Source organism: Salvia hispanica, chromosome 4 (genome assembly GCF_023119035.1).
Source record: "Salvia hispanica cultivar TCC Black 2014 chromosome 4, UniMelb_Shisp_WGS_1.0, whole genome shotgun sequence".
Taxonomy (NCBI): domain Eukaryota; kingdom Viridiplantae; phylum Streptophyta; class Magnoliopsida; order Lamiales; family Lamiaceae; genus Salvia; species Salvia hispanica.
The window spans coordinates 21,507,430-21,533,486 of NC_062968.1; the positions used below are offsets into that span (position 1 = coordinate 21,507,430).

The 26,057-nt window shown below is 36.5% G+C and overlaps 6 protein-coding genes across 7 annotated transcripts; 3 read left to right on the top strand and 3 right to left on the bottom strand.

Moving 5' to 3' along the window:
• The first annotated feature begins 234 nt into the window (after positions 1-234).
• LOC125224400 (uncharacterized protein At1g76660-like) lies at positions 235-3,302 on the top strand. 2 transcript variants are annotated; one of them, XM_048127798.1, is made up of 5 exons: positions 251-386; positions 978-1,055; positions 1,160-1,322; positions 1,465-2,635; positions 2,786-3,302. In XM_048127798.1, the coding sequence occupies exons 3-5, from the start codon at positions 1,269-1,271 to the stop codon at positions 2,989-2,991; spliced, it is 1,431 nt and encodes a 476-aa protein (XP_047983755.1). In that variant the 5' UTR covers positions 251-386; positions 978-1,055; positions 1,160-1,268; the 3' UTR covers positions 2,992-3,302. The 2 variants fall into 2 exon arrangements, with proteins under 2 accessions (XP_047983754.1, XP_047983755.1); XM_048127797.1 differs by lacking the exon at positions 978-1,055 and having other exon boundaries at positions 235-386.
• Positions 3,303-5,753: 2,451 nt separating this feature from the next.
• Positions 5,754-7,683, top strand: LOC125221941 (hypoxanthine-guanine phosphoribosyltransferase). The gene is made up of 3 exons (XM_048124288.1): positions 5,754-6,134; positions 6,591-6,755; positions 7,301-7,683. Exons 1-3 carry the CDS (start codon positions 5,841-5,843, stop codon positions 7,397-7,399), a joined length of 558 nt encoding a protein of 185 aa, XP_047980245.1. The 5' UTR covers positions 5,754-5,840; the 3' UTR covers positions 7,400-7,683.
• A 130-nt stretch (positions 7,684-7,813) lies between these two features.
• Positions 7,814-11,283, top strand: LOC125221940 (DEAD-box ATP-dependent RNA helicase 39-like). Its single transcript, XM_048124287.1, is given in 10 exon segments — positions 7,814-8,195; positions 8,198-8,370; positions 8,719-8,814; positions 8,904-9,092; positions 9,192-9,332; positions 9,649-9,789; positions 9,867-10,009; positions 10,206-10,335; positions 10,414-10,462; positions 10,650-11,283. Coding segments are annotated over 10 exon segments (1,728 nt in total). The 5' UTR covers positions 7,814-8,002; the 3' UTR covers positions 11,123-11,283.
• Positions 11,244-11,955, bottom strand: LOC125221942. Its single transcript, XM_048124289.1, has one exon. It carries the CDS (start codon positions 11,758-11,760, stop codon positions 11,380-11,382), a length of 381 nt encoding a protein of 126 aa, XP_047980246.1. The 5' UTR covers positions 11,761-11,955; the 3' UTR covers positions 11,244-11,379.
• A 353-nt stretch (positions 11,956-12,308) lies between these two features.
• On the bottom strand, positions 12,309-16,852 carry LOC125220640 (eukaryotic translation initiation factor 5B-like). Its single transcript, XM_048122793.1, has 11 exons — positions 14,939-16,852; positions 14,751-14,858; positions 14,561-14,661; positions 14,391-14,481; positions 14,176-14,286; positions 14,027-14,092; positions 13,782-13,841; positions 13,113-13,664; positions 12,917-13,027; positions 12,666-12,785; positions 12,309-12,558 (listed from the first exon to the last, which is right to left on the bottom strand). Exons 1-11 carry the CDS (start codon positions 16,850-16,852, stop codon positions 12,496-12,498), a joined length of 3,297 nt encoding a protein of 1,098 aa, XP_047978750.1. The 3' UTR covers positions 12,309-12,495.
• A 1,427-nt stretch (positions 16,853-18,279) lies between these two features.
• On the bottom strand, positions 18,280-22,329 carry LOC125219329 (type IV inositol polyphosphate 5-phosphatase 3-like). Its single transcript, XM_048121277.1, has 12 exons — positions 22,227-22,329; positions 21,891-21,996; positions 21,727-21,798; positions 21,521-21,592; positions 21,069-21,141; positions 20,876-20,980; positions 19,827-20,670; positions 19,510-19,694; positions 19,297-19,405; positions 18,983-19,125; positions 18,671-18,905; positions 18,280-18,576 (listed from the first exon to the last, which is right to left on the bottom strand). The coding sequence occupies exons 1-12, from the start codon at positions 22,266-22,268 to the stop codon at positions 18,553-18,555; spliced, it is 2,010 nt and encodes a 669-aa protein (XP_047977234.1). The 5' UTR covers positions 22,269-22,329; the 3' UTR covers positions 18,280-18,552.
• Between the last annotated feature and the right edge of the window lie 3,728 nt (positions 22,330-26,057).

Below are 26,057 nucleotides of genomic sequence, written 5' to 3' on the forward strand. Positions count from 1 at the left end.
CCATCTGATTTTAATACGAGGCCTTTGGTAGGACAAATGAACGATCTCTTTCATGATTAATAATAATGAAGTAGAGCTCACAAAAAAGAATAATGAATATTTTGTTTTATAAAAATATAATGAGATATTGCAAAAATGAAAATGGTTCCGTTTCCAATTTCGGTATAATATTATCCAAAAAGAGAGACAAAAAGAGAAAACAGTGAGAGGGAAATAATAAAAAGAAAATTATTATAAAAATGAATCAACGATCCAAAGAGAAGTGATCAGATCTAGGCCTTTACCCCATCTCTCTCTTCTTTATCACTCAACTTCTGTGGATCTTCGCGCTCTTTCTTCCCTCCAAGCACCCCAACTCAGACAGCTACGGTTACTGCTGCTCTCAGGTAACGAACGCACGCCATTTTGCAGTTTGCTTTTCTAAGCCGTGTTGTTGCCTCTTCCTTTTCTGTAATTTCTGATTTTGTAGCTGTTTTGCTTGCTAGGTTTTCGCTATATTTTACAATTCGTAGTTTATTATGTATTCTATGATTATTTCGTGTGCGTGGAGCTGGTTGATTCGGTAATGTTGTTAAATCACATTGTTTCATTCTCCGCGTTTTGATGTGTTTGTTTTCCAAGGGTTGTTGAATAAGAGCACAGTAGCTTCAGTCAGCACTTTCCTTTCTTTTTTTAGGGTCGTTTTCTTGTTTGTTAGCAACAGGATTTTCTTTTTAAAATCAGCTGGATTGGAAATTTGGAATATTATTATCTTGATGAAGAGAACTCAATGACTTGTGTGAAAAATTGTCAAACTAGAAAAAAAGCTTGACTTGTGTGGAAAAAAAAATCAATTTTGAACATGATGCCTAATTATGCCTTTTCTATTGTATATGGATTTTTCCAGTGCATGCAATTGAATAGGATTAAGGAAGAAAAATTATCTTCTTTTAACTGGTCCTTGCTTGAAGGTTTTTTAAGATCTTGTGATTTCACAGAATTTCCTACGCCTGTCATAAGGCATTTATCGCAGCTGATTTACCTGAATTATAGGCACTTCAACTCTGGTTCTCTGGGTATGCTTGTTATAATGTCTGAGGTGTCTTGGCAAATAATCAATTCCACTAAATCTGCTTTCTTGAACTTGTTCTTACAAATGAAATTTCCGTTCAACTAACAGGTGGCTAGTTAGTTATAATCTTCGATTGAATTGTGAGTGAGCCAGACTCGTCACTGGATAAGAAGAGTACACGGATATTGGTGTGCAGTCCTCTAGTGAATAGCTTGTTATGGCATCGGTGCAGAACAGGTTTCTGCAGCCACAGCAATCTCCCTCACCTCGGGTATGTTGATTATGTGAAACAATAGTTCTATTTTATATAAGTCTCAGCTATTCTTGAAGTATATTCAGCTGATTTATGAATTGTCCATCAACAACACTTGTTTGAATGGATGTTTGATGTTACTGATTTATTATATTGGCAGCGGAAAAGATGGGCAGGTTGTTTGGTTGGACTGTCTTGTTTCCGCACACAAAAAGGTGGAAAGCGTATTGTTCCTGCATCACGCATCCCTGATGCCAATTCTATATCAAATCAGCCGAATGGGCCTCAAGGCGGTGGATTGGCCAATCAGGCTACTGGTGTTGCTTTGTCTCTTTTAGCTCCACCATCCTCACCGGCTTCATTCTCGAATTCTGGACTCCCATCAACAGCTCAGTCGCCCAACTGCTTCTTGTCTGCTAATTCACCCAGAGCTCCTTCATCTAATATGTTCGTCACTGGTCCATATGCTCACGACACTCGACTGGTATCTCCTCCTGTATTCTCGACTTTTACAACTGAACCATCAACAGCTCCTTTAACTCCTCCACCAGAGCTGGCACATTTGACAACTCCATCTTCACCAGATGTGCCATACGCGCATTTCCTTTCATCATCTGCGAAATTCAAAACCACTGATAAGAACGGCTACCCTACTGCAAATGATCTTCATTCAACGTATTTACTCTATCCAGGAAGTCCTGCAAGTACGCTGAGATCCCCTGTTTCAAGAGCCTCTGGTGATTGCTTATCATCATCCTTTAATGAAAGGGAGTTCCCTTCTCGGTGGGAACCCTCTATTCCTTCAGAAGGGTCTCCGTATGCAAAGTCCGACTCAGGCATGTTTGTTGGTGCCCAGGCACCTGGAGCCTCCAAATCACGTCAAGATTCCAATTTCTTCTGCCCCGAAACGTTTGCACAGTTCTACCTTGACCATTCATCCTTTTCTAATTCTGGTGGTAGGCTAAGTATTTCCAAGGAATCCGATGCTTATTCAAATGGTGGAAATGGATACCAGAACCGTCAGAACAAAATTTGCAAACCAGATGCTGAGGAACTTGAAGCTTATAGAGCATCTTTTGGGTTCAGTGCAGATGAAATCATCACCACAACTAATTATGTTGAGATCTCTGATGTGTCAGAAGACTCCTTTAGCATAACACCTTTTGCTTCCAATCAGCCTACTGAGGAGGAACATATTACAACTCCTCCCAAGAAAGAGGTATTCGAAACCAAGAAGAGGGAAGAACATTTTCCTTGCCCACAGCTCAGTAAAGTACGACTAAATCGTTCTAGCAGCGTGCATACTGGAGGCTCGTATAATCATGTTGAAGGTGAATTATGAGTTTCTCATTTACATAATCTTCTTACCGTGATTTAAACTTGTTAAAAGTTCTACATATTATTGAATCTGCTCACAGATTCTTGTCATCTCCATCTTCCTCGTATCTCTTTCCCTGAAAATGGCTTTGCTTTGGTCTCAGATGAAGTTCCACAGAGGCGACTAGGAGATACTGCACGAAGCTTCCACACTAACCACTCTTCAAGCCACGGAAACAGCATATTCTCTAAGATGGGTGCTCCCAGAATCGGGCGCAAGTATCAGTTTGGCGCATCAAATTCCGATGCAGAGATTGAATACAGGAGAGTGTCGAGCATGAGAGAAGGGCGCTACCGGAGAGTAAGCTAAGATTACTCTGGCTTCCCCGCCACTAGCAGCTATTAGGAACTTTTGTTGGGTGTTCCTCAGTCCGGCACCTGCGTGTCATCTGTGGTATAATGAGCCTCCTAGTGAGGGTATGTTTCTCATGAAAATGCTGGGAATGGATCAACTGAGGATGAGTTTAGAGCAAAGTGGAAGATGAGACTGTTTTTGTATGTAAATGTTTAAACTTGTGCATGGTTGTAAAATGGAAGTAGTGGCTTTAAATATAACTGTGTGATTGATATGTACAAAATGTTTATTGAGTGATATACAGTTTAGTAGTAGTATTCAAGATTTCTAGTGCTTTTTAATTCATTCATAATAGTATACTATCTTATGGAAAATATATTTAAGTAACTGAATTTTTTAAAAGAATATGATCTCATTTTTCACGTTTGCCACCTTCAAAATATACTACTATGAGATTAAAAGGGTCTGCTAAAATGTGATAAGTAAATTTCATATGATTTTATCCCTCCTGTTTGTCTCAAAATTTAAAACTAAAAAGAACACATCTTTATATAAAGGAAACGATTAATAGTAACAGTGTTGAGAGAGAGTTGGCATTTAAATTCCAGACTTTGTTTTATGTGGGTCTTTCTTATTGTTGATTTTTCATTTTATATCTTTCCTCTTATTTATTTTGTGTGTATTTTTCTTATTTTTTATATTTATGTACGTTTTTTTTTTATCAAATTAGTTTTTAATTATACAATTTGAGGCTTTAATTATGTAAGACAGAGTTGATGTTCGGTTTCCTTTTAGAAATAATACTCTCCAAGATACAATCTATGATTGAGTTGTGAAATTATTTTAGTCATAGGTGGTCAGCTATGACTAATTATCTCATGATTATCCATCTAGGATTGAATCTCATTAACCAAACACACTACATATTTAATCCGGGATACAATTTTGCAAACCAAACATCCCCTGATAATACTCTTTGTATCCGCGAGTATGTGTTCCATATTTCTTTTCAATTTGTAAGTATGTCATTACATATTCTAGCTTTACAATATTTAGTAAGTCACGGGTGCGTTAAAATGACAACATCTCTTAAAGTAACACCATTCATAGCCAATAATTTGTACACGTGGACGAATAATCAGCAGCCATGTGGCAATCACAAAAAATGCTCAAGGACAAATTTTCTCGGCCAGCAATATCCAATACACTAAACAACAATTTTTCCCGACCAGCAATATCCAATACGCTAAACAACAATCTATATGCTGCTGTGTAGCGTTTATAATATTGTTGGATACGTGGTGTCACTGTGTCACTTTAAGAGGTGTTATTTTATTACAAAACCACGTATAGTGTTGACATTTCGACTTTCGTGATAATACTAATCCTCATAAACATGACCTATATTCCATAGAGTGAACTACATAAACGGTACTTGATCTTTCACTTTCGCACGTAAATGGTACCTGATCTTTATTTTATATCGTTTTTGGTACCCAGTGACAAAAATAACCCTAGGTACCAAATATGTGATTTTTTTTTTTTCATGGAGGATATTTTTGGAAATTTCAATTAAATAGTACTCCCCAAATATGTGATTATTTTTTCTTCCTTTCTCATTTCTTTTTTTCTTCTTTAATTTCTTCTTCTTTATTTTTTCTTCATTTTATCTTCCTATCTAGCATTTTATCTTCCTATCTTTTTTCATTCTTCTCCTTAGTTTATGTTTCTTCTTCCTTCTTTTTTTCTTTTTTTTTTCTTTCTTTTTAGTGTTTTGTACATACATCTAATTGCATTCATAATATAAATAAAAAAAATACTTTTTTTCTTTTTTTCTTTCTTTTTAGTGTTTTGTACATACATCTAATTGCATTCATAATATAAATAAAAAATATCTAATTAAATTAATTATTTAAAGTAATTAAATCAATTGACTATTTTTTTATTAAATTATTTTATACTCATTTTAAAGTTGAAACACCTAACTAAAAATATTTAACTTTTTATATCATTATGGATACAATTCACAATATTAAATTTTTATTAAGGCGGTACAGATTAGTTACAAATTTAATATAAAATAATAATAATAATAATAATAATTGTTATTATTATGTAATATTATGTGATTGATAATTTATATAATAAATTAATAATTACTATCAGTTTTTAGTATTATAACAATAATAATTAAATATAATTATATTTAAGTATATTTGAATGGTATTAAAAATGAATTAATTATTAATTTATATCATCAAAATAATAATATTAATATTGATTAATAATAATAGTATAAAGAATTAAGAGAATGAGAGAAGATATTATAATATCACTTTTGATACTAATTTTATGTATGCCCAAAATATCCTCTATGACATAAATGAGAAAATATATTTGTTTAAAGGACATTTTGGAAAGAAAATTGCATCAGGTACCAAAAATGTAATTTATAAGTACCAAAAACGATATAAAATAAAGATCAGGTACCATTTACGCACGATACCATTTATGTACTTCAGTCTATTCCATAAACTTTTTACAGCTATAAACATGACCTATATTCCATAAACTTTTACAGCTATATTCCTTGGCAATTTATAAAATTCAAGCCAATTCAGAACAAACAGTATCTAATAACTCTCCGGTTTATCAGTCAATGATATCACAAATTAATTTATGGAAAAAAATAAAAAAATCATGATTATAGAGTCAACTAAGTAGTAGGAGTACACTTAATTAAAACTTAAAAGCATTCCTTGGCAATTTTGTAAAAGTGAGTGAATTAAAATATTGATAAGCATTATCGCAGTGTTCTTACGTTGAGTGGTTGATTGATTAATTGCATCATTAGGTGAGTGGAAATGAACGACCACATTCGCAAAATCCTCTTCACGGAGCAACAAATTTCGCAAAGGATTTCTGAACTGGCATCCACAATCACCGCCGATTTCAATGCCAGCGGCGCTGCTCCGGCGGTTGTCGCTGTCGCCACTGGAGCTTTTCTCTTCGTGGCTGACCTTGTGCGGAAGATTCATCTCCCTATCACCGTCGATTTCATCCGCGCCGAATCCTACGGCTCCGGCACCGTCTCCAATGGCCAGCCCCTCGTTTCATTCGGCTTGAAACTCGATGTTCGAGGGAAGCACGTGATTCTGGTACGCGGTGCTCAAGTTTCTCCTGCTTTTTGTCTGTTGCCTTGATTGTGTTCGACGATTTTACTGACTGAGTATAGTCACGCCTGTTATATGTGTATCTGCTATCGTTGAATTCATGCTCTGGTTCATTGTGTGGCTTGCTTTTGAGGAGGTTTTGATGATGTTTGGGCCAATTTTCAATTCGCTACTATCATCTGGATTCGGAGTTTGTATGCGTTGGTCTGTGATTTTGTAGGATTTCTGATTCCTCCAATTGTGGTGATGAGCAGCATTGTCTCTGTTTGATGTTTACTGAGATATTTATTTTGTAAATCCTCCACGTTGTATGGTTTATAATTGAGGAGCTTTTGATGATGTTTGATGCAATTTTCGTTGAATGGCATCTGAATGGATTAAGATTTTGTAGGATTTCTGGTTACTTAAAAGTCTATTCCGATTGTTTCCTGTGCTGCTTAGGTTGAGGATATTGTGGATACGGGGAACACCTTGTCATGTCTCATCGATTACATGAAAACGAATGGTGCCTCTTCCGTGTCTGTTTGTGCTCTTCTTGATAAACCAGCAAGGCGAAAGGTTCACTTTCAAGTTGTCGGTGAAGGGAAGTTTTACCGTGGCTTTGAGGTGATCTCTCCCCCTCTCTTATCTTCCTCCCTCAATACCACACCAGTGATTATGTATCAATCTTGAAGATGGATTCTTTACTTCATTTTCCTGATAAATAATTGATGCCTTCAACACAAGGGCTAATTTCACCAATTCCTAGAACTTATATGAAATGTAACAAATGTATGATCTTATTTTTGGTCTATAGGAGCTAATGCCAAACAGACTTTGTAGTTTCGTAGTTTATGATGCCATTTGCTACTATGTCTTTTCTTTCGCAACATGCTACGATCCAACTTAGCAAAACATCACAATTTATTAGTGTTAAGCTAAGCCTACTTACTACCACCCTGCCTTCATTTGTTGCAATTCATATTCAAATTAGCTCTTCATGATTAAGTTCACCCAATTCAGTTTGAGGTATTAACTCTTGCAAGGGTGATGTATTTACCAGCATTGGATTGGTTTGTGGTCGATAACTCAAATCAGTTGCTACTACTCTCATATGGAGTAACTTGTCTTGAATCATGAGTTACTAAACATATGTTTTCATGTATTGGCAGTGCCCAGATGAGTTTGTTGTGGGCTATGGACTCGACTTCGCCGAGCAGTACCGGAACTTGCCATATATTGGTGTGTTGAAGCCTGAGATTTACAAGTGAGACATCATTTTCACTGTGAAGCAGTTTGTAAGCGCTTTCAGTCAAGTGGTTGAAGAAGCTTTGCAACAGTTGATTGCTCGGATATCTTTCAGGAATTCGATGCAGTAAAACTAAACCAATGTTTCTCTTTCTCAGTACTAGTCTCAAGTTTAAATACTAGTATATGATTTTATTGATTCCAGCTATTTTTATTAATTTGTGTGGAGTGTATTTTGTATGATAGAATTATAGATCATCTACGATTACTCATTTTTTATTAAAAATTTGAACAGTTAGTGTTGTTATTCCTTTTATTTTCACTATTAGTAACCCGCTTTCAGAACAAATCAGATCAAAATTTTGTCACATGACAATTCTCCTCAATTTGGGATTCCAATAAAAATCATAGAAATTTGTATGTATTGTACTATTGTAGACTTGCTTTGGGATTTTTAACTACTCCATACTGTAATGTTAATTTTAAAGGAAATAATATGGATTTTCTTAAAAATAAAATAAAGAAATCAATTTCTGCAGTTATGAGCTTCATCTTCTTCACTAGGAAACTCATTCTACAAAAAGATCCGACCTTTACTATCGAATTCGAATTCGCCCAAACCAGAAATGGGCACAACAGCAAAAGCTCTCTCCCCAAATGCCTCCAATTCCACCGCCCCATTTGCTTCTCCATCCCTCCCCCTTTGCACCGCCGCTGTTGAAGAGGCGGAATTGCTGCAGCCCGCGAAGCATTCGATTCTCCTCGAAAGCCTGAGGCAGCGCCACCTCAAGGACTCTCCCCACGCTCCAAAGCCCACATCTCCGGTGGAAATGGCGTCGAGGAAGTGATGGGGGCGTTGGGTGAAATGGGGATTACGGAGCCGACGGAGATTCAATGTATTGGGATTCCGGCGGTTCTTGATGGGAAGAGCGTGGTGTTGGGGTCCCACACTGGCTCCGGCAAGACTCTTGCTTACCTTTTGCCCCTTGTTCAGGTTTAATCATCGTGGCTTTTTTGACTTGCTCTTGTTTCTTGTGTAATCTCATTTGATTCCATCTGTTGCTCATTTTTCTGAATCCTAATTGGGTTTAAGTAGGGTGGAAATGAATCTATCACTATGTACCGAATGTTTTCTTTGAAGAAAACGGTAGCCATTGATTTGTTATGCTGATGTTTTTGTGTACATGATGGATGTGTTATTAGTGCCGAACAATGTTCTTGCCTAGTTCTTGGGGTGCCTTTGGCATCGGGGTGGAGAGATTGAAGTATACTGATGAGAATGCTCTTATAATACACTTAGTACTGAAAGTCTGAAACACATTGTTTTCATGTTGAATTCTAGTTGTTGAGACGGGACGAGGATTTGCACGGTATGCTGATGAAGCCCAGGCGCCCGCGGGCTGTTGTACTCTGCCCAACAAGGGAGCTGTGTGAGCAGGTTAGTTTTTATGTTTCTCTTGTTAGTTGCTTAAAGATATGACCAGTTGGCCACTTGATTCAATCAATGAAGTTCAAGTGCATGTGTAGGTGTTCCGTGTTTCCAAGTCTATTAGCCACCATGCACGATTCAGATCAACCATGGTAAGTGGCGGCGGGCGTTTAAAGCCTCAAGAAGATTCCTTGAACAACCCGATTGACATGGTTGTGGGGACCCCTGGCCGGGTTCTGCAACATATCGAAGAAGGCAATTTGGTTTATGGGGACATAAAATACTTGGTAATCAGCCTCCTCTATCACTTTCGTTTTCGTATAAACATCTTGTATTGCCAAATCTATTTATTCCTTGCCTTGTTGAAAGTTTTAGTCTCTTGATAGGTGTTGGACGAAGCTGACACCATGTTTGATCATGGATTTGGGCCTGACATCAGAAAATTTCTTGCTCCACTGAGGAGTCGTGCATCTAAACCTGATGGTCTAGGCTTCCAAACAGTATTGGTAACTGCAACAATGACGACGGTATGCTTACTAGGATCTTGATCACATATATGCATAACCTAATTTAGATATGAGCTTTATTTCTCCAAATTTTCAAAGTTCTTTAATTTTTGGCCTTTCTTGTGAATGTGATTGAACTGGTAGCTTTCTTCTATTGCAACACATTTTTAGCATCCTTGATATTTTTTGGTAATGATTTTGCAAACTATCACTACTAAAAGAATTTTAGTGTTTTTTAATAAAAAAACAGAATTCAGGCCCTTCGGCTGTTTCTTCTACTTCCCATGAAGCTTCAATAGTGCTCTTGGATAATTAACAAAACATTTCATTAATGAAGGCAGTGCAAAAGCTGGTTGACGAGGAATTTCAAGGAATCGCTCATCTACGTACTTCTTCACTCCATAAGAAGATTGCTTCTGCTCGTCATGATTTCGTCAAACTCTCAGGTTCTGAAAATAAGCTGGACGCCTTATTACAGGTGTAGATTTTAATAAGATGACATAAACAGCAATTCTTAACTATTTCAACTTAGTTAATGTGGTTATGGGATCACAGGTTCTTGAGCCAAGTTTAGCAAAAGGAAACAGAGTAATGGTTTTCTGCAACACATTGAATTCCAGTCGAGCTGTGGATCACTTTTTATCTGAAAACCATATCTCTACGGTCAATTACCACGGAGAGGTTCCAGCTGAACAGAGGTAAGACGAGATGTGATTATCATTCTTATTTTGTAGCTGTCTAGGCAGCTCATGATCACACTGACAAATGCAAAGCTTATGTGGAGATTTACAGATTCTCCCTTTGGAAGATTAAATACTTAAATTGAAACCCTCTTTTGTTAGAGTTTGACTTCTCTCCTGTCTAAGATGGTGTTATTTTATGCAATTGACGCAGGATTGAGAATCTGGATAAGTTTAAGAGCAACGATGGAGATTGCCCCACTTTAGTCTGCACAGATCTGGCTGCAAGGGGTTTGGACTTGGATGTCGACCATGTTATTATGTTTGACTTTCCCTCGAATTCTGTAAGCCAAAAGTCTCTTGCTGCCCCTCCTCCATGCACTGCTTTCCCATCTGATTCTTCTTGTTTTTTAACCTTTTAGATCGATTATCTCCATCGTACTGGAAGAACTGCTCGTATGGGGGCAAAAGGTACTTTATAAGGCTTTACAGTATACAAACTTTGAAAATTTTCCTGTGCTAAAGCTCTTGTTTCAATTCGGTGATAGAATTCTTCTTCTCACTTCTGAAACTCAGCCTTACGAAAATTGGTTTCTTTTTTTGCATTCCTTAACGTGAAACATCAACTAGACCCTTAATGGTGTCCTTGCGATGATAGGGAAGGTGACAAGTTTGATAGCTAGAAAGAACATGATTTTGGCCACCCGCATTGAGGAAGCAATATTGAAAAACGAGAGCTTGGAATCCCTCTCTGTTGATAGAATTAAAAGGGATCTTGCCAGGACACACCTCAGTCAACAGAAGGGGCAAAATGAGAAAAGGGAAATGACCTCCAGTTTGAAAAGAAAGGGTCAAGCTGCCTCGACAAAGCCATCTGAAGCTCGTGGCAAAACAGCATTTTCCAAGAAAAGCTCTTTTTCTGAATCTACAAAAGCTTCTGTCTTTTCCAAGCCCAAGAAGAAGGTGGTTAAGGTTGTCAGAACTTCAAATTCATCAGGATCTAGCAACTCAAGAAGTACGTCGTCTGGTGGGAGAAACCATCCAGGTGGAAGAAACAAAGGTGGCGCTGGATCTACTTCAAAGTTAAACGTTGTTGGATTCAGGGGCCGGAGCAGTGTCAAAACTGCTTGATATCAAATTGAGGTTTATCAAAGGCAGTATGGTACCTTTCTTGATGTATTATAACCTTTCTTTTAACCTACTAAAATTAGATAGTTAGGTCTATTTCCACTCAAACATTTATACTTGTCAATTTGCTGTGGAAAGGCAATATAAATATCAGTGCTGCACAATATACATTAGAGTTTACAGAATTACAGGAAAAAAAATTTGATTTACAAGAACCAAGTTTTCAGCTTCTAGTCGTCTCTGTGGAGTACGAATCTCCATCATTTCCACGTAAGTGCAGGAAGAGCTCTGTGGTTCGTGGCAGGGGTGACAACGGCCCCTGTGGAGTCGTATATAATCACACCAGAGAAGTCGGGAAGCTGGCACTTTCCTCCCATCATTATATTCTTCTTCCACAGAGTGCCTTCACTGCTTGGCTCGACATCTCCTAACTGGTAATCCATGATCTCTTCATGGTTGAGTTGGATGACGGGATCTTGGTTTCCGTAGCCATAGCAAGATTTCCAGCGCCTCCATTGCCTACGCGAGTGGCTGGCACACATGAACAGAGCCAATGCACACAGAATGAGACTACCAACTCCAAATCCCAGGTATGAATTGCTGAATTGCTGGTTTCTGAAGGTTATGTGTTGTCTAGCCATGAATGCTGATGAGTTATAGTTTGTGCTGAATTTAGGACTGGGGAAATGTGTGTTTATAGAGAGAGGTCAAGGAATTATGGGGTTGTTGAGTTTTGAGGATTTGTTGTGTTGTGCTGTGTGCTGTGTGCTGTGTGGTTTGGTTAGTTTTGGTTAATGGATTTAGTTTTTCACCTGCTAATGGATTCAGTGAATTATGACCATAGGAGATCTATGTATATAATTATTATTTAATTAATCGTTAAATTGTGAATAATCAGTAATATTTTGAAGTTGATAATGATAATAATTAATTTGGAGAAGTATTAGTACTTGGACAATAGAATTGAAGCATTTCTATTTTCTCCAATAAATAAAGTTCAAATCATATTTTATGTTTTTTTTAGCGATTTCTTTCATTTCAAGTAAATGTTTTAAATTCATCACACGGTTGAATATAAGATACTATTTGAAACTTCACTAGCAACAATTTTTTTTTGCGAAAATCCTTTATGATGGAATTTCAATCCAAACAAAATACTAAGTATAAAATTTAAAAGAATAATGGTGTGTTGAAATCAATGGAAATCTTTTCAACATTAGAATCCTTTCCAAAACATGTGCACAAAAACATCATAAAACTGGTCACAAAAAATCTCCCCCAACTGTATTTGCTACCGACATCCAAAGCTGACAGAGCGAGTGATCAGAATAGTGTGCACTTTTCGCGTCTGGTCATCGAATTCCACTTGATTAAAATCACTGTATCTTGAACAGTTTCCTCAATCTGAGAAGTAATCTCTTTTCAGCAGACATAACGCCCTGCAATTCAGTGGAAAGGAGTGAGGATTAGTAGTGTTGATGGGTGCTTCATATATATAGGCAGCTGAGAGAGTGCGATAATATGAGATGAGATGAGATGTACAAACCAAGTAGTGTTTTCTTAGTGCATAGAGTGAGTTTCTTGAGATCTTGCTTACAAGCTCGTCCTCCACACGAAAATGTATCCCCAACATTTTCTGTCGCTCCCCGGCATTGCTACCAACTATCTGCAAAGAATCACCTTGCTTAATACATTCATTACAAGACCAGGAAAAAAATGACACTATTAATAACAAAGGTTTCTCTAAAAAGAAGACAAAAAGCTACCAAGTTCAATATACCGTACCGTAATGATCACCTTTTCATTGCTCTCTGCATAATCAGCATGCTGCCTATGATTATTTTCAATAGATGATATCCGACCAATTTCGACAAATTTTCTTGAGGGGACACATATAGGTGTTCCAATCTGTAAGATGGAAGAATGCAGAAATATGAGTTTGGCAAAACCAAGCACAAATATTGTTGACACACATTTTAAATTATACTATTACCCTTGCAATGCCTGCAACGACATCAACCCCCAAGACAATCGGATCTTTCGTGTGGAAAACACATTTCGGAATGATCTTGAGGACACAGGGGAAGACTGCTACCTCTTCCCTGTTCCTTTCCTCCTCAAGATTATCTACGTAAGCCTTGAATTTATCGAAAAGGTGGTATATAATGTCAGCAGTGAAAATTTGGACTCCAAGTTCCTCAGCAAGTTCCCTAGCCACTGGTGTTGCTTTAACATCAAAAGCCAGTATAGTCGCATATTCCTTTTTCTTCTCAAGCATGACACTTGCCTTCATCACATCCTTCCTGTGTACTGGACCAATACTCATACCACTCACAGGTACGTCAAATGCCCGAGTGTTCAGAAACTCGATCAATGCTTCTAGAGACCCAAGTGTAGATGCCTGAACATAAACCCCTTCATCACTTCTGTCAATCCTGCTAATCACTGAATTAACATCGTCCATAGCAGATTCTTTAATATACTCAATATCATCATTAGGCCCCACAACATATAGACTAGTGCCTGCAATAGCATGCTGAAGTCCCTGAAGAAAGAAAAGGGGAAGTATTAGCTGGGACCCTATTAAAAATTAACACCAATAGAAGAAACACATTGACCACAAATGCTAGCACCACTCTCTATAAGAATGAGAGACAGTTACCTGTGCAGCAATCTTGACACCCTGGGCAATCTTGATTTCTTTGTGATGCAAATATTTTCCCTGTAAAGAAACAATGAAAATGCTAAATTCAATCAATAAAAAGCTTTGATCACACCACCATTACAGGATGACCAAAAATGCATCCAAATCAAAATACTACACCAAGTTGATAGCCTACCTAGTACATATATTTCCAGGAAAACCAAAACAAAGTATTCTAGTAATAATAGAGTAAGAAGTTTCACCTTGACTCTGAGCTCCCTCATGGGGTGGGGTGTTAGCAATGCTCTAATTGAGGTAACAATTGGTCCCTGCACCAAATAATCCAACCGAATGCTCGTCAGTAACTTCTCCCAAAGAACCCAAAGAACCAAATGGAAATGAATCATAGGACCTGCATGCCACAGACAACTATTTGATCTCCTTCATGAAGCATGCCGTTTACTAATACCACATCAATCGTGGTCCCATGTCCTTCAATCACTTTAACCTCAAAAACAGTACACTGTGGCAAAGTTTGAGGACAAAGTATGAGAATTTTCATTGGAGTATCAGTATCTTTCTCGTTCTAAAGCAGCACCACCAGATGAGGGAACTCTGGTAACAAACCTGCAGTTTATGGCTGTATGTAAGCCTTTCAATCATTTTCTTCGGAGCCCATTGCACCAGCAGTAACAGTAAATCTGGGATGCCCTCGCCGCTGTTTTCCAATCACCAACAAGTCAGAAACTGCATAAACCAGATAGAACACAAATTAACAAAGCCCTTATTAGAAAAACCTTATGGCACTTGTTGGTACAATGTTATACGTATCCCCAAATTCTTTGTTCTTATAATACAACTCAGTATTGAGGCCCTGCTCCTTAAACTGAGTGATAATCTGCAACAGAAAATCCGCATTAGATATGACCAAAATTTGTGCTGAGACAGTGATCAGGCCTACTACATAAGGTAAGAGATAAATATGACCCGAGTTAGCCTCATGTTAAATTCGAGCATGACATCTTTTGATTGTTGCCTGATTGCCTTTCCTATTGGTGCATTACGGCAAGTCTTCCACCCATAAAGTCTGTCCACCTATAACAAATACCAAATGAAAACAGTTGAACACCATGGGTTTGAAGAACTCAACAACACCAAGATACAAGGTGACTCACTTTGTTCAAGGAAATTATAAAGTCTGTATTTCCCTTTTTCAAAAGATTGAGTGACTCAGTTGTCTGTGGTTCCAACCCATGCATTATATCAACAACCAAAACTGCAATATCACATAAGCTTGATCCTCTAGAACGTAAATTGGTGAAAGATTTGTGTCCAGGGGTATCGATCACTAACAAACCCGGGACTCTGAGCTTTGCATCGGCTTTCAGCTCCTTGGTTCTCTCACGTATATTCTCAGCAGGGAAATAGGTTGCTCCAATTTGCTGTGTAATCCCACCCGCCTCACCTTCTTGGACGCGTGTACCTCTGATACAATCGAGCAACTTCGTTTTTCCAGCATCAACATGACCCATAATACAGCATATAGGAGACCGAAGATTTAGTCCATTTTGAACAGGCTGATCATCAGAAACTTCTGTTTTGTTCTTCTTGTCTTGAGTAGAAGAATTCTTTTTGTTGTTCTTTTCTGCCACAGAGTTCTTTTGAGCATCCACATTCTCCAATTTTGGTGGCATCAGTGAAGTTACTTTCTCGTCCAACCAAATTGATTCGGGTTCTGAATCAACTTCTCCATCAACAATTCCACTTTCTCCTGACAATTTCAAGTCAACTTCATCCCAACTTTTGGCATCCCACTCTTCATCATCACAATCAGATCCATTGTCTTCAACAACATCTTGTTGGATCACTTTTGCATCTGTGATCTCCCCATTTTCTGAAATAGCTGCTCCATTATATTGGTTTTGGGGCTTCGATTTTTTCTTCTGGTACAGAGGTCTCTTGGCAGGTGCACCAGTGGGTATTTCCAGTTTTGCATTAGCTAGTAATTGCTTACTCATTGCCTCCAACCTTCTAGCCTCTTCTTTCTGCTTCCATGTAAGAAGATTTCCTTCTTGTTTTTTCTTGAGGAGCTTCTCTTTCTTCCTCTCCCTCTTTAATCGCCTTTTCTCTTCAGCTAATCTTTCCAGTTCTTCTTGTTGAAGCCTTTCCTCTTCTTCCTTTCTTAATATCTCTTCTTCTTCGCGTCTTTTCCTCTCTTCAGCTTCCTTTAGTTGACCAAGCCTCTCCTGTATCTCCCTGACATACTTTGGGACTCTCTTACTACGATTTGTCGTCTCAGTTTTTGTTCCTTCTGGTTTTTCTCCCATTGCAGGAGCAGAAGATGCGTTCTCTTTCGCTTTGCGCTTCTTCTTTTTCTTCTTCGATGTTACAGTCTCCACAGGCCCCTCCTCTTGTTCGGCAGGTTGGTTCTGTAACTTCTCCTCTGGAGATGCTGCAGCAAAAGGTCCAACACCAAGCTCAGCCAGGATCTTGTCCAGGTCCTCTTCTTCCTCTTGCTGATTTTTCCCACCTTTGTTTTTCTTCTTTTTGTTTTTCGAAGCTAAATCTTCTGTGTTTGGCTTTTTATCATTAAAATCACCACCATGTTGATCCTGTTCAACAATATCAGATGGTGTATCACCAACATCATCGTGTTCCTCTTCGGAACTCTCATCTTCCTCTCCCTCAAGCAATTCAAACGCACAAGAGAAAATGCTGCCACTCCTTTTACTCTTAGAAGGATTCTCCTTCCCAGAAAAAGAAATTTCAGGCAAGCCTAATTCTTCTTCTTCTTCATCATCTTTATCTAGCAACCCAAAACCTGAACCCCCAGCTTTGGAACTCTCATCTTCCTCTCCCTCAAGCAATTCAAACGCACAAGAGAAAATGCCGCCACTCTTTCTACTCTTAGAAGGCTTCTTCTTCCCAGAAAAAGAAATTTCAGGCAAGCCTAATTCTTCTTCTTCTTCATCATCTTTTTCTAGCAACCCCAAACTTCTCTCATATAACTCAGTGTATCCATCATCATTAACAACCACTAACCACTTCTTCTTCGATTCACCACGACCACTAATTTTCTTCCGCTCCATCAGATTACTTCAATTGTACTTCCGATTCACAAAATCCCTGCAAAACCACAATCAGTAATCACTTCCTCGCCGCGAACTAAAATATTTGCTTAAAACCCTAAGCAGAGGCGTTTCAAACCAAATTCAACAACAAATTCCAAAAACACAGAGAAAAAATCAATTTCACAAACAATTATGAACAATCACGTACGTTAACGTAGTACTAATTAGTTCGTATAAACAGCAGAAATTCAAGACAACTAACTCACCTCTGCTCCAGAAGATATGATTGATGAAAATCTGTATTTCACCGCAGTTGAGTGAGAGAGAGATAGAGAGAGAGAGGTGTTTGTTTCTGTTTATGAGAGTTGGTCATGCACCATATGAGAAATGCTTGTATGCTTCTATTAGTAATAAATAGTAGTACTACGGCTATGATATTTTCAATATAGGAAATGGAGTATATCAAATTTAAGGAAATTTATGAAATTTATTCTCGTGATATATAATCAAACATAATATATTACTCCATTTAATTAGGAGTATATATTTTAATTCATACACATGCATGAAATTAATTCTGTAAAATCATGAAATTTAAGGAAATATATGAAATTTATTCTTGTGATATATAATCAAACATAATATATTATTGAATTAGGAGTATATATTTTAATTCATATACATGCTTGAAATTAATTCTGTAAAATTAGATTTTCTATGGTTTTGATAATTAGAATAAGTAAATGGAAAGTTGTTTGCTATTATATGAATGTATTCCATATTTAGTAGAGTAGTATAGTAGTATATTGCAAGCCTATTATATGAATGTATTCCATATTTAATAGTAGTAATATTATGCCACTTTCCATGATTAATGTGCAATTAGTTTTATTGAATTTGTGTTTAAGTGAGTTTTCTTTATTACCATTTGTCAATGACTTCTTATTCGTGAGGTGCACCAAGTTATTATGTCAACTTAGTATGGAATATTCGTGAGGTGCACCAAGTTATTATGTCAACTTAGTATGGAAGGATCATGGAAGAGGGAGGATTTAGAGACTCATCTTTAATCATGAAATTTGGATTTTATTATTTAATTATAATTTATTTTTAATAGACGATATCATTTAACTCAATTATAGTGACGTACAATTATCATTTCACCGCGTCTATTAAAATTAATAATATCTTAATTTTTTTTTTAAAAACCTAAAAATGCTGGCAACTAAACCTCCTTCTATATGAGTAGTAATTATTAGTGTTATTTATCAGCACTACAAATAAAAGTGGAGTCTCTTCTCGTGTATAACATTTTTAGTAAAATGCTGGCACGAAACCTCCTTCGGCCTTCCCTGAGTAAATAATTATTACTACTATCCATCGCCACCACATAAAAAAAGTGGAGTCTCTTCACGTATATACCAATTTTAGTAATATGCAGTATGTTGGCAACAAAACCTTCACTCCTTTACACCATAATTTAGAAAACTTCAACACGTTATTTAGATATACAAATAGATTTCTTAAAAATGAAAAACAATAAATAAAGAAAGAAGAGATACATACATGATACAATGATACTACACATTTTTTGCTACTCAACATATGACAAGGGACTTGAGCCATAAATATACACAGGCCATCTCCGCATCCTAACCTCCAAAAAATCGGAACAAAGAAACGAACATCGCCCGTTCAGGGGATCACTTGTTGCCTCTTCAACGCTCCCAATACGAAGCGTCCTGCATATATAACCCGACATGAATATACCGATGAAAACGCCGTTCATGTCCAAGATTATTGACCGAAATTTACTTTGAGTAACCAACCACTCACCTCTTCTAGTATTGGAAGATGTAATCCAGTATTAACTCCCACATCCATGACAATATCCTCTTCTTCAACTTCTGCGTTTGTGAAAGTGAGTGCTCTTTGCAACTTCTTCTGAGAAAATACTTCCACTTCCACCATGTACGAGGCAGTCACTGGGCGGTGGTCGGACAGTTTGATCTCGGATCTCCTGTAGTTCACCAGCCTCATTCCCTTCCCAAAGGAGAGGACGCGGTCACACCTGCACAGTTCACACTGTTATAGATGATACATGTTTATAGAAAAACAGTTGGACAAGAAAAAAGAAAAAAGGTGTACCAGGCAGGTGTTCTTCTAGTAGCTTTTGGGTCCTCGCCGATGTAAGTATCGGAGTTTAACTCATATTTGTAAGTTGGAGCGAAGCACAGGGAACCTTCCGACCATCCATCAAATGCTCGGCCTTTCTTGAGCTCTCTCGCCAGCTGCACTCGAATAATTAATCAGCTTACTTGTTGCATCAGCAGAACTCAATTTATGAACTTGAATCCGTGTTCAATGTTGCTATAATATGTTTACCCTACTTAGATGAGCAAAGAGAAACCAAACGATGTTTTATGTGGTTTATTTCTAATGAAATTTCAGTGTTTACTGACCTGATCCTGCTCAAGTAACTTGGACCAGTCCTTCTTGGATATTAGCTCTCTCGTTCGTTCATAAGGCAAGTTGATTCGATAGTTAAGGTCACCAAGCCAAATAATTCTCCTGCAACAACATAACGACGGTTGTCTTCATGCTTGAAAGCGTGCGCACACACACAAACACAAAAAACTCCAAGCAATTCATGTTGAGTCGGAGCATATGCTTACTCATGGTCATATATCCTATTAGGAAGTCCCATAGCAGAGCAAAAGTTGAAGCGGCTTCGTCTATGAATCTCATTCACATCAGCGTTTCTCTTGACCGCATCTGCTTCTTTTTCTCCTGCTGTTAAATGAGTACAAACAAAACAGAAGACCGTCTGATGTACCGACATACTAACTGATACCGCTCCCTGAAAGATAGAAGGAGAGTCAAAATAAGCTTCATATCATAAGAATCCGAGCATAGCCCAAGGCCCCAAATGATAAGAAGTTTAATATACAAAAAATTCATCAAACTCAAAAGTTTGGAAGAGAGATAGAACCTTGTTGCCAATATAGCCCATGACACCAACACCAACAGCAGACACGTTCACGTTTTGTATATATCTTCGCAAGCTCCTCCGCACCCATACTGTAATAAAAACTCCTACCATTTGCTTGCTCACTATTCTAACATAGGCTGGCCTTCTTTTCCGGCTTATTAGGGAGTCAAGGTCGATTTCCGCCAATGCTTTCAAGTCAGACTCCATTGACCTTTCATGTATCGTACTAGATTTGAAAGAGCTGTGTGTCCGGAAAGATTTGAGAGTCTTGAAGGATTTAGAAGAACCGAAGGAATTAGACTTCTCTAAAATATGCTGTCCTAGAAGATCAAGTGGTGGCTCTGGCCAGCTTAAGCCTATCTTTTCTGTACCACTAAGTGTCTTGGATAATATCTTAGTGTACTGAGCATTAGACCCTTCAACATTTTCCTCAGAATCATTGACCTTTAAGCAGTGCAATCTGTCCAATCTTTTGGAGGAAGACGACTGCAGAGACTCCTTTTCCATTGCCCTGTCAAAATGAACAGGGTCCTCGGGGAAAGAGGCATCATCACAATCAAAATCAGTTCCTCCATCATCAAAACCAGATGTATGCTCATTCACGGGGTAGATTGCCTCCTCGATATCACTGTCTGATTCAAGCGCAACTTCTTCATCTATAACTAAGGCATCCTCGGTTGGCTGAAATCTAGATGGAGAAGGAGGATCACTATAGCTCTTGAACCTAGTCATTGGTGAAACTCGGTTGAGAGTTTCACGAATGATGTTTTCCCATTTTTGGACAGGACGGGTATCTTCAGCTCCAAATATGTTACCGGCATTCAATGGTATGATCTCCTGAAACCTGTAGACGTATGCAGAACTCAAACATCAAAATGATTTAAGTTGACACAAGTTTTCTTTAAAGAAAAATTCAGTAACAATCTAAAAACACAATACTTGACTTGACAGCTACCAATAAGAGAAAGGATCTAATATACATCTGTTTACATATGCATAATAAGACTATAAACAACAAACATTCGATCGAGTAATGTTACTAAACTTACCCGATCACATAAATATCAGCAGGCTCAGCAATATCTAACCAACCATCAAGATCGAGGTCATCATCAGGAGTAAGTCCTCCAACATTCCAAGTGGCTGCACATATTCTTGTAAAACAAAGACAATATCATCAAAAGGAAGATCTCATTAATCTCTAAGCGAACCTAGTGCTTAACTTTACCAAGAAAAATTTACCTGATTTCCTTGGGCTTAATGTACTGAGCTCTGAATGTCTCTGAATTTCGCCGTCTTAACCTCGGAAGAGCCTCTGAGTTTGGCAGCAGACACATACAAAGATACAAAATCATGAATTCAAATATTGGTTTTGGAAACATAATATCATTACACACTAAAAACTAGATCACTCTATAGTAGCATAAACAGCTGAATCTTTGAGGCCAGATATTTTGAAACGAGACACCTATTATGCTTATATATGTGCAATGTGATACACAAATATGCTGATAAAGAGATACAGTATTATGCTTATGCTTCAAGAAAATTACCCCAAATTTCATCCAAATACATTTTATTCCAACATCAGAAGAGTCAGTTAATCAGCTTTTTCATTCTCGAAATTCATCAGACATCTTCCAAACATTAACTCGGAAATACATATTTTTCAGAATTTGAGAAAAATACCATACCATTAGCATCAATCTTCAGTTCTTCAGCTATTTCATTCTTGAACCTGGACTCTTTGGGCCCATCACAACATTCTACGAGAAAAGGAAAAAAATGAAAAATCCAAAAACAAAGATAAATATCCTTGACGAAGATTTCATCAAAACAGACATTGACTTTTAAAATTGACTTAAATTTCACTGAAATTCAGTATGAAAAGAGTATATACCTTTAGTATCAAACTTCACATTATCATGTTTTTCATGCTTGAACCTTGATTCCTTTGGTCTCTCACAATATTCTGAAGAAAAAACATGAAAAAAAAGGTTGATAAAAAAAAGCACGAAATGGACTGTAAACGAAAGCAGGATGAACCAAAATGACGAAAATGACCTTGATCGGAATCAGAGTCTGAGCTGAAGTCACTGTCAGCGGAGTAATCGGAGTTGCTGGTCGATCTATTGAGCCACTTGCGCAGCACCGTGCGCCGCCACGACACCTGCAAAAACCCCAAACACAACGTTTCATCTCTGCAAAAATCACCATCACCAAAAAAATCGAGTGATCTATACCGCGCCGCGCGGATTTCGCTATTTATCGTCCATTTTCACACACGCACCGCATGTGTGCGCGAAAATAACGTAGAATGTAGCTGCTCGGTAGCATCATCAAACGCAGACAAACAAACGAGCAAAACGATGGAGAAAAAAACGGAAAATTGTTGGTTACCTGCTGCTGCTGGCGGTGGCTTCGCATTCTCTGTAGCTTCATATTAATTTGGAAATGGATTGAAAACGATGCAGAAGAAAAAATGGTGAGAGGATTGATGTTAACTGCCGCTGTATTTGTAGTCCTCTTCCACAACTCTCCCTCCACTGTTTATAACTACCGTAATTGCATATTCTCTTCTTTTAATATTTAAAATAAAAATCTACTACTAATATCTAACCACATTCTCTCATTTTAATACGTACTCATGTCATTATTTAAAATAAAAATTCATTATCGATCTAACAATCATTTCAACATAATTCTAATTTACAAGTGCTTACTAACTTCATCTCGACTATTCAGATTTTTTCATTGAAAATGATCTCTCATCGTCGTTAAGTAATAAATACTCCCTACTCAATTGTAAATAGACTATCTATAGCTTTAGGGACTAGTGAAATGAGACCCAAAGATTATGGTTTTTTATTATTGGAGTAAAATAGTCTAATTGAATATGTTTTTCCCCTATAGAGATTATTGAAAACAATTTTATGCAACCAATAAAAAAACTTATCACTAATTTCAATCTCATATTCTCTTTGTAGACATAGGCATTCCTAGCAACTGACCCACCGACAAGATATTTGTTTTATCTCCCCTTGGATTTTGATTTAGGGGACCGGGGTCGACTCTCTTTACCTGGGAATTTAGATGGAGTCGGGGTTGACCATGTCGGTAAGCCGAAAATTTAACCAAATGTTTTTAAGTGGACATAGGTTATCATCATCTAAGGCATCTTCAATCATTTACGTAACTTATTATTGAATATATGTCATATCCAAAAATAATTTACATCAATCATTTTTGCTAATTCAAATTTGACATAATTTTTTAGCATGTCTTATAAAAAGTTTTGCAATGACTCCATAGTTGTGGTGTTGTTACGCAGAAAAATACAAAAATAAATTTAGATTTGCAATATAATTGAAGAAGTTTTTCACAATAAAAATGAGATTTGGTACATGATTGACGATGGTCTAGTGACGAAATTGGGACCGAACATTGAAGGTCTGGAAAATTTTATTAAATTAATTTTAGAGTAGGTGTCGCCCATGGTGCTTAAGCTCCATCTCTAATCCTTTGAAATTAAAATTCACTTCCATTTTTCATTTTTCATTGTTCATTTTTCATCAGATCCGTCATTGACTTAATCATTATAGGGATTAGTAATTTAATCGAATTGGTTGTTAGTTTATAAGCGACGTGGCGATATATTAAAGGTGAGAGGGATGAGTCATTAATAACAAACAATTGTTAATTATTGTTCATGTACATCGTATTACTTATATTTAAATGTGCGACTGCCATAAAATAAGGGTACCAACGGGGAACATAAACATATAAACTACCAATGCGTTAATTTGTTTAATTAAATGGGAGAAAGTTAACTATAAATTTGGATTCAAACTTCCAAAGATGAGTATTATTGGTTGTTTCTAATAATGGTCAACGTTTTCTCAAATATATCATTCACAATATCTCATCCATTATTTGTCTTTTTGTTGGTTCTATTATTACTATATTTTTTTACTTCTTTTACTTGGAAAACAACATTTATAAGTCACAACTCATCCTCCATTTCTTACACAACAACCTTTAATTTCTCATTCATTTTCTTACACAACTCATGAACCAAAAGTGATAGTCTAGGGTCTTGGGGGAATATTAGGTTCTAATTGGAGGGAAGTGATCTATATTTAAGATCGGTGGCTATAATTTAATGAAATTGAGGAAAGTAGGCTAATGGGATTCAATTTAATTTAGTTAATTAATCTTAACATGTCAAAGTAAAGAGAAAAGTTGGGCATCTTTTAGAATGTGTTATTTTTATGGCATTAGAGGTTTGTAGGATATACACATACCTCAATAGTGCTATATTCAGTGGATCTAATTTGCTCTGGGTGATCTATTTTTGGAACATTCTGTATGTTTTTTTAAAATAATTCATTAAATAGTATACACATGGTAAACAATTCTAGACCAATGAAAGAGAGTCGAACCTTTTGTTTTGTTAATCACTAAAATTTTATCGAAATTGTTAAAAATTATTTTCGAACCTTATTGATCAGCTGAAAGATTGAATCATCATTGTGTTTGTATATAAATTAAAGGCAAACAAAAATTTATACAGACTTGTATCTAAATGTTTGTTTTCTAAATTGTTTGTATCTAAATTTTGTTATACAAACTTGTGTAACAATTAAATTTACTTGTGTAACAATTAAATTTACTTGCGTGGAACGTCTAAAAAATTTATATATATGAAAAAGATATTAAAAGTATGAATTTTAATTGTTGTTTAACTAGTTAAGATTAGATATTTTGTCCTAGAGTCGTAGTGACATGATATGCGGAAGGCCGTGTTTGAAAAAAGACAAACAAAAGGCATAGTATTTCTTCTAAAACGTAATCATTTGTAATAAATGAAAAACAAACATGGTGTATCATTTGAAAAATCATTTTTACTCCGTCAGTCATTCTATCTAGTTTCTTGCTAGTCTCCTTCAAAATTATTTAGCCAATCTCCCTAAAAGCTTATAAACAATAAAAAGCTCAAATTATCCAAAAAATCATGAAGATTCGTCCCGGTTAGAGGGAAAATTATAAAGTTTGAATGTATTTGCAATTATTTTATAGTGAAAAAATTTGGCCGTCCATCGTGTAGTTTATTGATAATGGTTTTAACCAAAACAACATCGTTTTTTTAATGAATAGATGATCACTTAACTAGAACGCAATGATTTCTCAGCTTTCATATCACATGCTTACAATTCAAAAAGGATTCGTTGTGAGATTATTGAGAACATATCCATACATTATGATTTTTCTTGCTACTTTTTAAAGTTGCAGGACGAGCTAGAATTTGACCGAACTTCATGGTTTTTTCGATACTTTAGACTATCTTCCAAATTGTCTAAAGAATAAGAACATTATATCTTATCTTGTCTAAAAGTTGATATGTGATGTAGATGCAAATACAACATCCGATCCCTGCACCAGTGGTAGGGTTCATTTGACTTTAACGTGCCATAAATATATCACTTCACTAATTAATTTCATACATGATATACAACTATATAGATGGCATCACTTGTACGATATATCTGACTAATTTGTTTTTTATAAGAGTGTAGAACCACATTATAGAACCACATTATTGTAATTATCTTATCACAAATTTTAATTGTGAATCAAGAAGTGATATCAAGAAAGCTAAAAAAATAACACAAAGTAATTAGTAATTAGGTATATGTAGATATAGGTTGAATTCAATGTCATTTTCGCAATTTGATATGAAAAAAACACGTTGTTTCGTTCTTATAAATTAAAGTGATTGTTAGCCAAGGACAAAATAACGATATAGGATACTAATTAAGTATATAACTAATTACTAGTATTGTATTTCTATTTTGTTACTTCCGTAAAAATTGATAGATATCTCAGTTATATTTTTTTCTCTCCATCTATTTGTTTTACTTTATTTTTACATTAAAATTCGTAACATATACTACTATTAATATTATTAATAGTGGATGGAGGAAATTCGATGGCATATATGTGGAAACTTGGCAAATTGATAGTAATAAGAGCTAGTAGGCCACCCTAACTCATAAGTCGGCACAGTGCCTCCTCATTTTAATATAATATGGTTAAAAAATATCTACATTTTCAGAAACAAAAATATATTTATCATGCATCTTCCGTTCCATAGTAATAAAGTCATTTTTCAATTTAATAAAAGTCAACACATTTTTCCACGCCTACTTTAATCTCTCCTACTTTTTTCTC

Coding starts and splice junctions, on each gene's coding strand:
- LOC125224400 (XM_048127797.1), top strand. CDS start 1,269: ATGGCATCGGTGCAGAACAGGTTTCTGCAGCCACAGCAATCTCCCTCA. Junction 1,323..1,464: donor AGCAATCTCCCTCACCTCGG/GTATGTTGATTA, acceptor TTATATTGGCAG/CGGAAAAGATGGGCAGGTTG. Junction 2,636..2,785: donor CTCGTATAATCATGTTGAAG/GTGAATTATGAG, acceptor CTTTGGTCTCAG/ATGAAGTTCCACAGAGGCGA.
- LOC125221941 (XM_048124288.1), top strand. CDS start 5,841: ATGAACGACCACATTCGCAAAATCCTCTTCACGGAGCAACAAATTTCG. Junction 6,135..6,590: donor GAGGGAAGCACGTGATTCTG/GTACGCGGTGCT, acceptor TGTGCTGCTTAG/GTTGAGGATATTGTGGATAC. Junction 6,756..7,300: donor AGTTTTACCGTGGCTTTGAG/GTGATCTCTCCC, acceptor ATGTATTGGCAG/TGCCCAGATGAGTTTGTTGT.
- LOC125221942 (XM_048124289.1), bottom strand. CDS start 11,760: ATGGCTAGACAACACATAACCTTCAGAAACCAGCAATTCAGCAATTCA.
- LOC125220640 (XM_048122793.1), bottom strand. CDS start 16,852: ATGGAGCGGAAGAAAATTAGTGGTCGTGGTGAATCGAAGAAGAAGTGG. Junction 14,287..14,390: donor CATACAGCCATAAACTGCAG/GTTTGTTACCAG, acceptor ACTTTGCCACAG/TGTACTGTTTTTGAGGTTAA. Junction 13,842..14,026: donor TGAGGGAGCTCAGAGTCAAG/GTGAAACTTCTT, acceptor GTTTCTTTACAG/GGAAAATATTTGCATCACAA.
- LOC125219329 (XM_048121277.1), bottom strand. CDS start 22,268: ATGAAGCTACAGAGAATGCGAAGCCACCGCCAGCAGCAGCAG. Junction 20,981..21,068: donor ATTAAGCCCAAGGAAATCAG/GTAAATTTTTCT, acceptor TTGTTTTACAAG/AATATGTGCAGCCACTTGGA. Junction 18,906..18,982: donor ACTAGAAGAACACCTGCCTG/GTACACCTTTTT, acceptor TGAACTGTGCAG/GTGTGACCGCGTCCTCTCCT.